The sequence below is a fragment of the Pan paniscus genome, chromosome 5 (assembly GCF_029289425.2).
Source record: "Pan paniscus chromosome 5, NHGRI_mPanPan1-v2.0_pri, whole genome shotgun sequence".
In the NCBI taxonomy this organism is placed as follows: Eukaryota; Metazoa; Chordata; class Mammalia; order Primates; family Hominidae; genus Pan; species Pan paniscus.
Window position 1 is genome coordinate 45,726,097 of NC_073254.2, and position 13,937 is coordinate 45,740,033.

The following is a 13,937-nucleotide window of genomic DNA, read 5'->3' on the forward strand; positions in this document are numbered from 1 at the left end:
TGCAATCCCAGCTCTCCCTCTTAAGGAGTGTAAATGGCACCTTAGTTTCAGGGTCACTTGGGTATGAGCATTGGATATTCCCATCCCCACCTCAGTAACTGAAGGACAAACCAAGATAAGTGTGTCTATCTACTGTGTCCCAGGCTTCTTTATTTAAGAAAAAAGTGATACATGATGTGGGATTAAAATCAAGAGCATCATTGAACTTCACCTTCCCTCCAACCAGTTGCCCCAAACTCCCCTGCCCCCACCCTTTGTGTTCCCAATTCCTTCCTTAGTGAATGAAGAACTTAATCCCAAAAACCCTGGCACAAACTCCAGGTTTTCTTTCCCTAGCTCCTCCCCTCCCCCTGTCCCCCATTCCTAGAAGGGCAGGCACCTCAGTTTGAATGCATGGGAGAGCCCAGAGTGGTGACGGAGACAGGGGGAAAGGCTTCCCCCTCAGGGAAAGGGACCGAGGAGTACAGTGCAGTGAAGTGAGGGCTCCCATAGCCTGGGGTACCAAAATGGGGCCCTGGGGCCAGAGGAAAGGACACTGGTCCCCCTGAGAAAGGAGACCCAGCAGCCTCAAAATCCTCTCGTTGTGCATAGTCACTGCTTGATCGCTTGCCCTTCTGGCGCCGGTTACAGAACCACACTCGGACCACCTGCAAGTGAATGACAGAAAGGAGAATGACATTAGACAATGAGCTGAGAGACGGGCCTGACTCTGCTTGGACATTCTGTCCAAAGCCAACAGCCCTAGAGCAGTTGGAGGAGGAGCCAGAGCTAGGGAAAGCGAGGTGGTGACAGGGGAAAGAGATGGAGCCCGCAAAGAGACATGGCACTCACATCCTTCTCGAGCCCAAGCTGCTGGGCGATGTGGCTGATCTGCTGCAGTGTGGGTTTCGGGCACTGCAGGAACAAATTCTCCAGGTTGCCTCTCACTCGGTTCTCGATACTGGTTCGCTTTCTCTTTCGGGCCTGCACGAGGGTTTCTGCTTTGCATATCTGTGCAGGTGGGAAGGGGGTGACAAGGGCAAGCTTTGGACTTGCTGAGTAACAGCATCACAGGGGTCTGTGACTAGATGTGTCAGCAGAGCCAGGTGGTGGTGTGAAAAGGCAGGATCCTGGAAGGGTTGGCTCTGGACCTTATCCCAGCAGAACTGAGGAATTTCACTCCATCCCACTGAGAACCACTGCACCAAAGACGGAGAGCTATGAGCCAGGGATGGAAGCAATGGAAATTAGGCCAAGAAAGGGAAGGTCCCCGGGTATCCCCCTCCCACCCTCACCTCCTGAAGATTTTCATTGTTGTCAGCTTCCTCCACCCACTTCTGCAGCAAGGGCCGCAGCTTACACATGTTCTTGAAGCTAAGCTGCAGAGCCTCAAAGCGGCAGATGGTCGTTTGGCTGAATACCTTCCCTGGGGGAGGCCAGTCAAAAGAGAAGCAAAGTGAGGGAGCACGCACGGCCCTTGTGACCCTGAGATCCAAGCTTCCCACCTCTTCCCAGAGGGAGCTCAAAGCCCAAGCATCTTCTCCCTCTCCCTACTCCTCTTCATGGGTGAGGGTAGAGTCTGCCCCTGCCCCTCCCCACTAGGTTCAGGGATACTCCTTAGAGGGGAGATGTGGTCAGAATCTGCAGAGGGGAACCCACCAAATAGAACCCCCAGGGTGAGCCCCACATCGGCCTGTGTATATCCCAGGGTGATCCTCTTCTGCTTCAGGAGCTTGGCAAATTGCTCGAGTTCTTTCTGCAGAGCTTTGATGTCCTGGGACTGGATTTTAAAAGGCAGAAGACTTGTAAGAACATAAACACACCAGTTATCAATCTCCCCTTTTCATTCGGGATTCAAGAACCTACGTGTGGCCCCAAGGAATAGTCTGTAGAAGTGCCTCTGCCTTCCAAGCTGCCCACCTAACTTCTAGAAATAACCTACCCACAAATGTCATTCACCCATTCCCTGTTCACTGACTCATGCATGTAACAAAGGACTGCTCTTCCCCCAGAAACTGGCACATCCAAGGGACGCAGAGCATCGTGAAAGGACAGAAAGAGAGACCCTGGCCTCGAGGAGAACACCTGTCAGGTTATGAAGGTTAGAAGCTCTTTGCTGGGCGCGGTGGCTCACGCCTATAATTCCAGCACTTTGGGAGGCCGAGGTGGGCAGATCACGAGGTCAGGAGTTCAAGACCAGCATGGCCAACATGGTGAAACCCCGTCTCTACTAAAAACACAAAAATTAGCTGGGCACGGTGGCACGCACCTGTAATCCCAGCTACTCAGGAGGCTGAGGCAGGAGAATCACTTGAACCCGGGAGGCGGAGGTTGCAGTGAGCTGAGATCACGCCACTGCACTCCAGCCTGGGTGACAGAGCAAGACTCTGTCTCAAAGAAAAAAAAAAAAAAAAAAGAAGATAGCTCATTTAATATCTGCAAAATTCTCTCACTCAAGTATCACCCCCAGTTTAAGGATGTTTTGAGATTAGAGAAATAGATAAGCTGCTAAGTTCTGGGTTAATTAAAAAGGAAGAGCATCATGTCTCAGAAGCTAAATTCAGTATATACTCTCCCCAGCTTGCTTTGAGGGTCCCACAAACTATAACATGGCATGCATACACACAAACACAGCAAAAAAGTAACAGGTGTCATAAGAATGGATAAAGTGCCTTGTGTGTACTTACTCCTCATTTTTTAAATTGATTATCCCTCATCTTTACTGTATCTTTTTCACTATAGAGGCATCCTAATTGATTTTTAAATTCAAGAGATTTATCGAGCACCTTCTATAAGCCAGCGGCTATAAAAAGTGGACAAAGAGCCCTGACATCCAGCATGACAGAAGTGCTATTTGGCACTTGTTCTTCAAGTTGCCCACTTGGATCTCTTCCAAGTGCACTTTCCTTTTTTCCCTGCCCTATAACTTTTTAATAATAAACTTCCACTCCTACTCTGAAAAATAAAAAAGTAAATAAAATAAAAAATGGCCAGGCACAGTGGCTTATGTCTGTAAATCCTAGCACTTTGGGAGGCCAAGGTGGGCAGACTGCTTGAGCCCAAGAGTTGGAAAGCAGCCTGGGTAACATAGTGAGACCCGTGCCGCCCCTTCTCCCACCCCTGCTGCCTCTATTAAAAAAAAAAAAATGTTATGGAAAAAAGTAAAGCAGTCCGGGCGCAGTGGTCACGCCTGTAATCCCTTCACTTTGGGAGGCCGAGGTGGGTAGATCACTTGAGGTCAGGAGTTCAAGACTAGCCTGGTCAACATGGTGAGACTCTGTCTCTACTAAAAATACAAAAATTAGCTGGGCATCATGGCGCTCCCCTATAATCCCAGCTACTCAGGAGGCTGAGGCAGGAGAATTGCTTGAACCTAGGAGGTGGAGGTTGCAGTGAGCCGAGATCGCACCACTGCACTCCAGCCTGAGGGACAGAGTGAGACTCCATCTCAAAAATTAAAAAAAAAAATAAAGCAGTCTATAGGAGTAGGGTAAAGGAGGGAAGGAGATTATGGAGGAGGGTGACACTTGGCTCACTGCAATCTCCGCCTTCTGGGTTCAAGCTATTCTGCCTCAGCCGCCTGAGTAGCTGGGACTACAGGCACCCACCACCATGCCCGGCTAATTTTTGTATTTTTAGTAGATATGGGGTTTCACCATGTTGGCCAGGCTGGTCAGGAGACCTCAAGTGATCTGTCCACCTTGGCCTCCCAAAGTGCTGGGATTACAGGTGTGAACCACCGCACCTAGCCTCACCTTTTTTTTTTTTTTTTTGAGAGTTTTGCTTTTGTTGCCCAGGCTGGAGTGCACTGGCGCGATCTCGGCTCACCGCAACCTCCACCTCCCAGGTTCAAGCGATTCTCCTGCCTCAGCTTCCTGAGTAGCTGAGATTACAGGCATGCGTCACCACGCCCAGCTAATTTTGTATTTTTAGTAGAGATGGGGTTTCTCCATGTTGGTCAGGCTGGACTCGAACTCCCGACCTCAGGTGATTCGCCTGCCTCGGCCTCCCAAAGTGCCTGGCCACACCTTTTAAAACACTGACTCTAGTTGACGTGTTGGCCACAGACAGTAGGAAGGAAGCAGTATAATTTGAGAAGCTACTGCGGTAATCCCAGCGGAGATGATGGTGGCTGAGGCCAGGGTTAGGTTGTGATTGATTCAGGATGTTTCTTAAGGATAGGATGTAGGACGTGAAAGAAACTGAGGATGACTGGGTTTGGCCTTGAGCAACTGGGTGATCAGGGTGGAGCAGTTCAGGGAGCCATCACAAGAGACAGAAAACGCAGTAGTCATCTGGTGTCTAAATGGCATTTAAGCCTTGAGGGTGGGTGAGAGGAAGGAAGGGTAGATAGAGCAGAGGTTGAAGGACTGAGCCCTGGGGCACGCCATATGAGGCTGCCGGGTGCACAGCTAGTGAGAAAAAAACAAGGCCTTTTTGTAGTCCTGAAGCCTCAAGGAAGTGTTTCAATGGTGCTTGATCATACCAATTTCAAATAGGCTGTTTTCATCCCCAACTTCTGCTCAGCCAATAACTCAAACTGATAAATGCCCTCTGCTATCTTGGATTTTCCAAATTCTGTTTTGGGGTTTTGGAATAAACACTGGTCCAAATCCTCATCATCATTTAGCAGTTAAAACCCGTTAAATAGGATAATAATACCTCCCCCTAGGAGATTTTGTGCTGGTTAATGAGATAATGATGTATAAACGGAGCACACAGCCAGGCACTTAGGAAGTGGACCACAATTGCCGCCATTATCATTCAAGGCTCAGCAGTGACCTCCTGCGAAGAGGTTGGGGCTTCTCGGTCACTCCAGAAACCAGTCACACCTTTCTGTGAGGTCTCAAGGCTTAGTATTTAATCTCTAATTGCTTACACTTGTCGCCTTGGAGGACTGGAAGATACATCTTTAATAGTCCTCAGCAGGGCTGGATGCCTTCAATCCCGCAGCAGCTCTATATTTGCAAATGGCCTGGAGAAATCTCTCACCGTTTTTCTTGTTTACAACTTTGGAACTGAGGCTGAAGTCAATCAAAATCCAGCTTTCTACAAGGGGTGCCAGGGTGTGCACCTTAACACAGTGGCCAGTCATTGGCCTGAGGCAGAGATCCGGGGAAGACAAGCCCTATACTTGACTGGAGGTAAACCCAGCTCACAACGCGCACACACACAGCCCAAACAGGAGATCCTATCAGAAACGAGTCACACCCTAGACTTTCAGGAACAATAATCCTGGAATGAGCACTGTTTTTGCCCTCAGGCTATGCTTAACCCTAAGGCCAAAATCTTGGGTCTGATAAGGGTCAAATTTTCAAGCAGGACTAAGGGTGGGAAAAGGGGCTCAAACCAACCCCAAGCTGGGTCTGGTGCTGGGCCAGTAATGAGTGACCAGACCCTGGGCAGGCCTAGGAGATGTGAGAGACCCTGACAAGGGCTGGGCCGGAGCAAAGGCCAGCCTGGGCCAGCTTCCGACTCTCCCAGGCTGCTCTGCCCTCACCTGCAGTTGTCTCTTCAAAATCCAGCTTCCAGTTCCCACCTGGCCCCTGCCTGCCAGGGCTGCCTTCAGTTGATACACACCCCTCCCTGGCCAGGGCAGCTGACCCTGCCTGCTCCTCTCCTGGGTGCCAGGTCTGGGCAGCTGCAGGTGACCACTTCCCCATCAGGCTGCCCTGTCATGACCACCTCCCCACACCCCAACCCCGTCGAAGCTCACTTGCCTCCTCCGGGTTTTGCTCCAGCTTCTCCTTCTCCAGCTTCACGGCACCAGGGGTGACGGTGCAGGGCTCCGGGGAGGCCCCATCGGAGTTGCTCTCCACCCCGACTCCTGCTTCGCCCTCAGGCTGAGAGGTCTCCAAGCCGCCTTGGGGCACTAGCCCCACTCCAACCTGGGGCCCACAGTACGCCATCCCCCCACAGAACTCATACGGCGGGGGGCATGGGGGAATCCCCCACACCTCAGAGCCTGGCCCAACCCCCGGCCCGATTCCTGGCCCTCCAGGAGGGCCTTGGAAGCTTAGCCAGGTCCGAGGATCAACCCAGCCCGGCTCCGGCCCCCCTGGCCCATCACCTCCACCACCTGGAGGGGGCGAGAAGGCGAAATCCGAAGCCAGGTGTCCCGCCATGGGGAAGGAAGGCGCCCCAAGCCGGGGGCCTGGTGAAATGAGGGCTTGCGAAGGGACTACTCAACCCCTCTCTCCCTCCCCAGTCCCACCCACTAGCCTTGACCTCTGGCCCCGCCCCCTGGATGGGTGGAGGAGAGGGAGGTGGGGGGAGAAACTGAGGCGAAGGATGTTTGCCTAATGGTGGTGGCAATGGTGTCTGTGGAAGGGGAAAACCGGGAGACACAACTGGCGCCCCTCCAGGACCTCAGTGCAGGTCCCCCACAGAAACTTTTTTTATTTTTATTTTTTAAGACAGGGTCTCACTTTGTTGCCCAGACTGGAGTGCAATGGAGTACAATGATGGCTCAATGTAGCCTCGATCTACTGGGCCGAAGCAATCCTTCTGCCCCAGCCTCCTAAGTGGCTGGGACTACAGGCTTGGACCACCATGCCCTGTTAATTTTTTTATTTTTAGTAGAGATGGGGTCTTGCTATGTTACCCAGGCTGGTCTTGAATTCCTGTCCTCAAGAAATCCTCCCGCCTCTGCCTCCCAGTGTCTTGATTAAAGGCGTGAGCCACCACACCCAACTTTCAACTCCCAACCCGCTCCCTGGCACTCTCTCAGGCTCTGCACATCCCAGCGGTCTGGAATCACTCCCACACCTCCATGTTCTTCAGGAACCCAGGTGCTTGACCCCCTCTCCACAGACCTCTGGCACTGTGCCTTCAGGGGCCAGTCACCCTCTCAGCTCCTCAAATTTATTGAATGTGTGTGTGGCGCTATCCCTCAATGCATCAACAGCCATAAGCACAATGGCCAGCTGCTCCCTTATGCCCTCTCCTGATCCATCCAGAATCCTAGGCATTCCCATCCCGATACTGGCCAAATCCAGCCACCCCGCAGCCTGGGTGCCTGGCACCATCTGCCCAGCCTGCCAAATTTCACCCCATCTTCAAGAGTAGACTGCCAGACAAGGCCTCCGTGCTATAGCCCCCCACCCCCCCATCCCCCCACCCCTCCGTCTTCCAGAATCAGACTCCAGACTCTCCTCATCTAACAGACTAAGGGGTTGGCCCCCACTTCCCCTTCAAGGGACCAGACTTTGGACTGACTGGGCCTCAGTTTCCCAACCTTTGCTGAAACAGAGTGATAAGACACCCGCTTTGGGCCCCCTCCACTATGGAACCTGCACATCAGGTTCCTTGCTCCCCTCTCAACCAAAACTCAGACATCTAATACCACAGTAGGCCCCGTTCTCCCTCCCCCACCTCCCTGGCCCAGGCCTCCAGCCCTAGGCCCTGGGTGGGGAAAACCAGGGGGTGGGGGGTGTGGAGAAAAAAATATCTGACTTCAGGTTCAAAGAAGCCTGGGAGGGACTGGGGGAAGGGGGCAGGACAATGGCCTTGGCTGGACAATCCCGGTCCCCAGAGGGGGCAGCTCTAACCCTAAACAAGTGCTCAACCCTTGAATGGGCCTGGATGGCTCCCCTGGGGACTGCTTCCTGCTCCCCAACCCCCCAGTCCCAATCCCCTCACACAGAATCCCCTTCAGAGACGCTAAAAGGAGCTCCAGCAACCCCCCTCTGCAATCCCCTCAAAGACTGAGCCTCAGACGGGCACCAAGGGCCCCCCACAGGGACCTAGGTATCTAGTTCCTCCTTCCTCTGGGGGACTCAGGCGTCCAGCTTCATCGTGCATCCCTCCCCCAGCCCGGCAGATTGAGGGATGTGCTTTGTTTAGTGGGGCTGGCTGGCAGAAAGACGCAGAGGAGGTGGAGAGTGACTTGTGGAGGGGTGCAGGAAGGCTGCCCTAAGCTCCCCTTCAGGGTCTGTTTTTCTGGGCCTGGCCTGAGTATCCTGAGGCTCATGCTGCTGGTCTAGTGCTTGATTCTGTTTGCAAGAGAATAGCCAACGGAATGCCTGTCTGTGAGGGATGATGTTTGTCTGTCTGCTCCCAAAACTTGATCTCAGTGGAGGGCCTGGGGTAAGTCTGGGGGCTCCAGAGGGGGCTCTGGGCCAGGGCTCCCCACAGCTTCGAAGGCCAGAAGGCCAGGTCTGGACTGGGCACGCTGACCTCTGTCGACTTAAGTAAGGCTTCTCATTGCAGGCTCCAGGCTCAGCCCTGCCTGGGCTTGTCTGCTGGGGTCAGTGGCTCTGTCTGCCTTCTAAGGGGATGGGTGTCCCGTGGCCAGCTGTCTTCATCTTGGTGGCATCCGTGAGTCTTTTGAGACTTTTCCCCACTCTTATGTTGCCTCTGTTCGTGTGCCCATCTCCTGTCTGTGTAGACTTTTTGAGCCTAATTGTATGCGTGCATTTCAATACCTGCCACAGGTCTGCCGGAAGGTCTACAAGGCAGTGGGGTTGGAGCTGTGTTCACTTCTCGGCCTTTAACTGCCCAAAAGGCAGGTAGATTATGGGGCCTGGTGGGGGTGGGAGGAACATGCTTCGGAACAGGAGGAGGCCCCTCCCCAGCCATCTCAATCCCCAGGACAGAACCATCACGGCACCTTTGTCATGCATCTCTCTGCTGTCTGCCAAGAAGACGGCCTCTCAGAGGAGGGGGAGGGGCAGGCCTGGGATTTGGCTGGAATCTCCACACCAGTGTTTCTCAGCTTGCCATCCTCCAGGTTCCCCAAAAGTGCTCTTCCCAAGCCAGTCCAGAGAGTCCCTGCTGCCCATTTTCCTAGTGGCTCCTAAAACACCTTCCCCAATTTCCCCACTCAACACCACCCTCTTGTTTTTAGATTATAATTTGTACTGTAGGTGGTGTATTTCTGGCCTGGGCAAGAGGCCCATTCCCGAGAGGGACGCAGACAAGGGGTGGGTGCCTGGGTCCCTGGCTGCCTTGTGGCTGGATATGAGCCCAGTCAGGGGTCAGCCTCCTGCATGCCTAGACTCCTAGCCGGCCCCCTTCTGGGGTGCTCAGGGCTGATGGGAGGTTGAGGCATGCTTTCCTTCCTTCTCACTGTCCTGTTATGCCTGAAGGGTAGGTGGCTTCACTTCAGCCAAGGCCAGCTCTCCCAGGCCCCAACCAGTGCTGGGGGCCACCGTTGGGCCTGGAGGAGACTGGAAGCCAGGCTGAGTCATCAGAACTGGTCCCATGATTCCCTGGGTTTTAGAAAGTCACCATAAAAAGATACTTCATACACACCTTTATTATTACAGTGCAATGTCAAGACCCTTCACAGAGCACTGCCAGGGGACCCAGGTGAGGCCCACCTCTCCCCACCAGGTGTGGCGGCTGGCATGGCTGGGTGGGGAGAGGTGAGATGAGCAGCCTTGCTGCTGTCAGCCCAGCCTTCCCTTCCCCTCACTGGGAGATGAGGTGCTGTTTGGTTGAAAAACCAGCTGAAAAAACTCAGTTGGGACCAATAGAGACTTGCTCTCGACCCGGTCTAGGAAACCACTTATTTTGACTTCCGAGGCCTGTCAATCTGAAGGCAAAAGAAAGGGAAGAAATGGAGGGCTGAGGGTTCAGGCTTGGCCCACCTTGGGAGATGATCTCCCTTAATAGCAATTTAGACAAATTCCTTTGCTCACTGTGGACCAAGTCCCCTCTTCTCAACAAAGGACCCTCTGATCTCCCCCATGAGACCTGCAAACTGAAGTCACCTTATCCCAAATCCAGACACTCTTACCTCAAATAGAGGAGTCAACTCTCTAGCTATAGCCTGTAGGGAGTCAGAGGTGAGAGCCAAAGGAGTGGGTGAGCTGGGAGGATTGGTCAGGAACAAACTAGGAGGCATGGACCAGGTTCTAAGTCCTGGCTCTGACTCCCTGGCTAATGGCACCTCCCCCTCCTGTGCCTCAGTTTCCTCACCTAGTAAAGAGGATTTGGACTCAATGAACTCTAAACTTCCTTCCAACTCAGACATAAAATTGCTGCCCCGCTCTCATATACCCTCCCATCTACCCACCCCACTTACTTGACATGGGAATGTAGACTTCTCTGCACACCTGTGAAGAGAAATGGGGGTAGGAAAGCTGGGAGTGGTGTTCAATGAGAAGTTGGCATAGGCCTTCCTGTACCCTGCCACCTACCTCCAAGCATCCTTCCTGGGGAATCTGGCAGGTTTTCCCCTGAAGTTTGATCAAGAGATATAGGAGGAGGCCGGGAGCGGTGGCTCATGCCTATAATCCCAGCACTTTAGGAGGCTGAGGTGGGCGGATCACTTCAGGTCAGCAGTTCGAGACCAGCCTGGCCAACATGGTGAAACCCTGTCTCTACTAAAAATACCAAAAGGTGGTTTTTTGTTGTTGTTGTTGTTGTTGTTGTTTTTTGCATGTGGTGGTGCATGCCTGTAATCCCAGCTACTCAGGAGGCTGAGAAACGAAAATCGCTTGAACCCAGGCAGCAGAGGGTGCAGTGAGCTGAGATCGAGCCACTGCACTCGGCAACTGCATTGCCTGGGCAGCAGAATGAGACAGCATCTCAAAAAAAAAAAAAAAAGAAAAAGAAAAGAAAAAGTAAAAGTAAAAAAGAGAGAGAGATAGGAGGAATTTGGGAGCCCAGTTTTGATTTGGTTTTCATTGCTTAGGTGTTTATAAGAAACATACCCGGGCACAGTGGCTCACGCCTGTAATCCCAGCACTTTGGGAGGCTGAGACGGGCAGATCACAAGGTCAGGAGATGGAGACAAGGCTGGCCAACATGGTGAAACCCCGTCTCTACTAAAAATACAAAAATTAGCCAGGCGTGGTGGCCGGTGCCTGTAATCCCAGCTACTTGGGAGGTTAAGGCAGGAGAATTGCTTGAACCGGGAGGTGGAGGTTGCAGTGAGCCAAGATCACACCATTGCACTCCAGCCTGGGCAACAAGAGTGAAATGAAACTCCATCTCAAAAAAAAAAAAAAAAGAGAAACATACTTCAGGAGATAAAACTTCTCATGGGTAAGATGGGGGAGGAAGGAGAGGGAGACAGAGAGAGACAAAGACAGAGAGATGGAGATAATATATGTGTATATTAGGAGAAGGCAACCTAGAGAGGAAACAGGACCCCTTACCCACTCCCCTCTCTTTTCATATTCCCTAGATTGCTCTTCTTGAAATTTCTTTTCTCAAGCCCCAGCCTCCTAGAGAGAGTGATGTCCAGTGATGCTTAAGATTGCTTCTAGCTCTAATATTCTGAGCATACCTGCTGTCCTGCCCTTTCTCCACTTTTTCCAGAGGAAGGCACCTGCAGCTCCCACAACGACCACTGCAGAAGCCAGGAGCCCACAGAAGATCCAAACTGGGGGGTGCTTCACGTGGGGAGGCTCTCAGAGGCAAGAGGGTATGTGGGTCTCTGTGAGACCAGCCGGGCTCCCTACCTTTGCTACATGCCTCCAAACCCCAGCTGCTCATCTGAGGTTGCACAGAGACTCAGCATCAGCCTGGTGCATCACCAGACAGGAGAGCCTATGCTCACGTCAAAGGGATCACAGCAGACTGCTGGCTCTGAGCATCTGAGCAGCGCCATGCAAGGGGGCAAGTGGCTTAGGGTTCCAGGGACTCAGGGGCTGGGGCAGCCCATCCCTCAGCTAAGTTAGCTGGACACTGGAGGATAGAAGTCAAGGGCCTAGCATGTTGGGATGGCTCCTCTCCAGGGGCTTTGCAGAGAGTCCCATGCATCAAGGGGGCTAGCGGGACAGGGAAAAGTGGTGGCAAAGACGTCCCAGACAAACTGGCTGCCTCTGGTCCTATCAAGCTGCCGTACATCCTCCACACCAGGGCTTTAGGCACCATTCCACTGTGTTCCCTGGTGACTGTAGGTGATGCCCCACCTTGAGAGCCCTTGGGTGCTCAGCCCTGGGTCAGAACTTGAACACCAAGTGGGAAAAGGGCTGACCAGGCACGGGAGAGGGAAGGAAAGCAGAGTGGCTAGGATGGTCAGCAACAGAGCTGTGTTCATTTAGGACATGGGTATTGAAATGGAGTTTTGAAGGCTGGCTGAGGGGCCTGCACTCCATCCCTCCCACAGTGCCCTCAGCTCCTCCACCTTCCCCACATGGACCAGTCCGCACCTATCACACCTACGGTGGGCCGTGGTCCCACCCCAGCTTTCAGGTATTTCCGGAGAGGGTAGACGCAGCTCTAGGTCAGGAAGGATTGTTTCCTTCCCTTCTCTCCTTCTGCAGCTCTGCTTGGTTCTGGCTGGCTTTTGCTGGAGTTGAAAGACTCAAGTGTGCTAAGAAGGAAGTCCTGGCCATCATAGTTGTAGTGCCAGTGTCCCCAGCTGCTCCGGTTCCCCAACAACTCACAGACAACCGTGGTCTGGAGGGTGTGTGACTCTGAAAAGCCAAAACCCCAGAACTCCAAAGTTACAAGAGGGCAAAACAGTGGCTCTCTCCACCTCCGCTCCTACCTCCTCCCAAAATGCCTGAAATTCCCTTCCTCTGACTGATAAACCCTCACTCATTCTCCAAGACATATCTTCTCTGTCAACCACATCCCCACCAAAGTCACACTGCACCCGCTCTCCCTCCCCTGCAGCAAGTGGCTCCCTCCCATGTACCCAGCATGCACTGTTCAGCCACATATACCCACCCACCCTCCTGAAGGCCCAGCATAGACAGCATTGTGTTTAAATCCCTGATCTACACATCAGCTACTGGCTATATGCCCACGGCAAATGTAATGGAACCTCTTCAAGCCTTGCTTTCCTCATTTGGCAACTGGACACAATTATAGTCTCTACCACACAAGTAAAGATAACATGAGATAATCCTTGCCAGTGTTAACGTAGGACCTACCAAGAAGAATTCAAGAACTAGTAGCTGCTATTGTAAGGTGTATTATTGGTAACAGCAAAATGAACAGCACTTACTAGGCTTAAATGTTTGCTAGATGAAAAAAAATGATATTGGTTAGAAATATATTTTGCTCAGGTCACCAGATTTCTTATTAACTACTGGTGGTGGCGAGAGGTGAATGTCAGAAAAAGGCCAGTTTTTCCCATTTCCTGGATTTGAGAAAGTTGAATAAGTTTTTTTCACCTGGCTGGGTGCGGTGGCTCACGCCTGTAATCCTAGCACTTTGGGAGGCCCAGGCAGGTGGATCACGAGGTCAGGAGTTTGAGACCAGCCTGGCCAATATGGTGAAACCCCATCTCTACTAAAAATATAAAAATTAGCCAGGCGTGGTGGCAGGCGCCTGTAATCCCAGCTACTCGGGAGGCTGAGGCAGGGGAATCGCTTGAACCTGGGAGGTGGAGTTTGCAGTGGGCTGAGATCGTGCCATTGCACTCCAGCCTGGGCAACAAGAGCAAAAAAAAAACAGACTTTTTCACCTGAAGGGAAGGCTTGGGAGCTTAAGGACAATGGCTTCTTTCTTAGAGACCTAGTCCTTGAATGAGGGAAAGGGTGAGGGTCTTATACTTCTTTTTTTTTTTTTTTTTTTTGAGACGGAGTCTTGCTCTGTCGCCCAGGCTGGAGTGCAGTGGCACGATCTCGGCTCACTGCAAGCTCCGCCTCCCGGGTTCATGCCATTCTCCTGCCTCAGCCTCCCGAGTAGCTGGGACTACAGGTGCCCACCAGCGCACCCGGCTAATTTTTTTTGTATTTTTAGTAGAGACAGGGTTTCACTGTGTTAGCTAGGATGGTCTCGATCTCCTGACCTTGTGATCCACCCGCCTCGGCCTCCCAAACTGCTGGGATTACAGGAGTGAGCCACCGCGCCCGGCCAGAGGGTCTTATACTTCTGTCCTACTCTTGCTAATACCTAAGACCCAGTCCTTTTGGCACCACTGGGTACATAAAACAAGGTTTGAGTCAGGGATGAACTCCCCCAGGCAGGAGGAGATAGCATCAGGATCTGTGAAGTGGGGTGGTATCTGAGTGCCTAGCACAGTGCCCCACGCAGAGCTCAATGCATCT

At 52.5% G+C, this 13,937-nt stretch overlaps 1 protein-coding gene across 1 annotated transcript; it reads right to left on the bottom strand.

The window, feature by feature from the left end:
- Window positions 1-116: 116 nt before the first annotated feature.
- POU5F1 (POU class 5 homeobox 1) lies at window positions 117-6,167 on the bottom strand. Its single transcript, XM_003807331.5, has 5 exons — window positions 5,700-6,167; window positions 1,639-1,759; window positions 1,275-1,405; window positions 832-990; window positions 117-647 (listed from the first exon to the last, which is right to left on the bottom strand). Exons 1-5 carry the CDS (start codon window positions 6,102-6,104, stop codon window positions 381-383), a joined length of 1,083 nt encoding a protein of 360 aa, XP_003807379.1. The 5' UTR covers window positions 6,105-6,167; the 3' UTR covers window positions 117-380.
- Window positions 6,168-13,937: the final 7,770 nt, after the last annotated feature.

Coding starts and splice junctions, on each gene's coding strand:
- POU5F1 (XM_003807331.5), bottom strand. CDS start 6,104: ATGGCGGGACACCTGGCTTCGGATTTCGCCTTCTCGCCCCCTCCAGGT. Junction 991..1,274: donor ACAATGAAAATCTTCAGGAG/GTGAGGGTGGGA, acceptor CCACCTGCACAG/ATATGCAAAGCAGAAACCCT. Junction 648..831: donor AGCTTGGGCTCGAGAAGGAT/GTGAGTGCCATG, acceptor ATTCACTTGCAG/GTGGTCCGAGTGTGGTTCTG.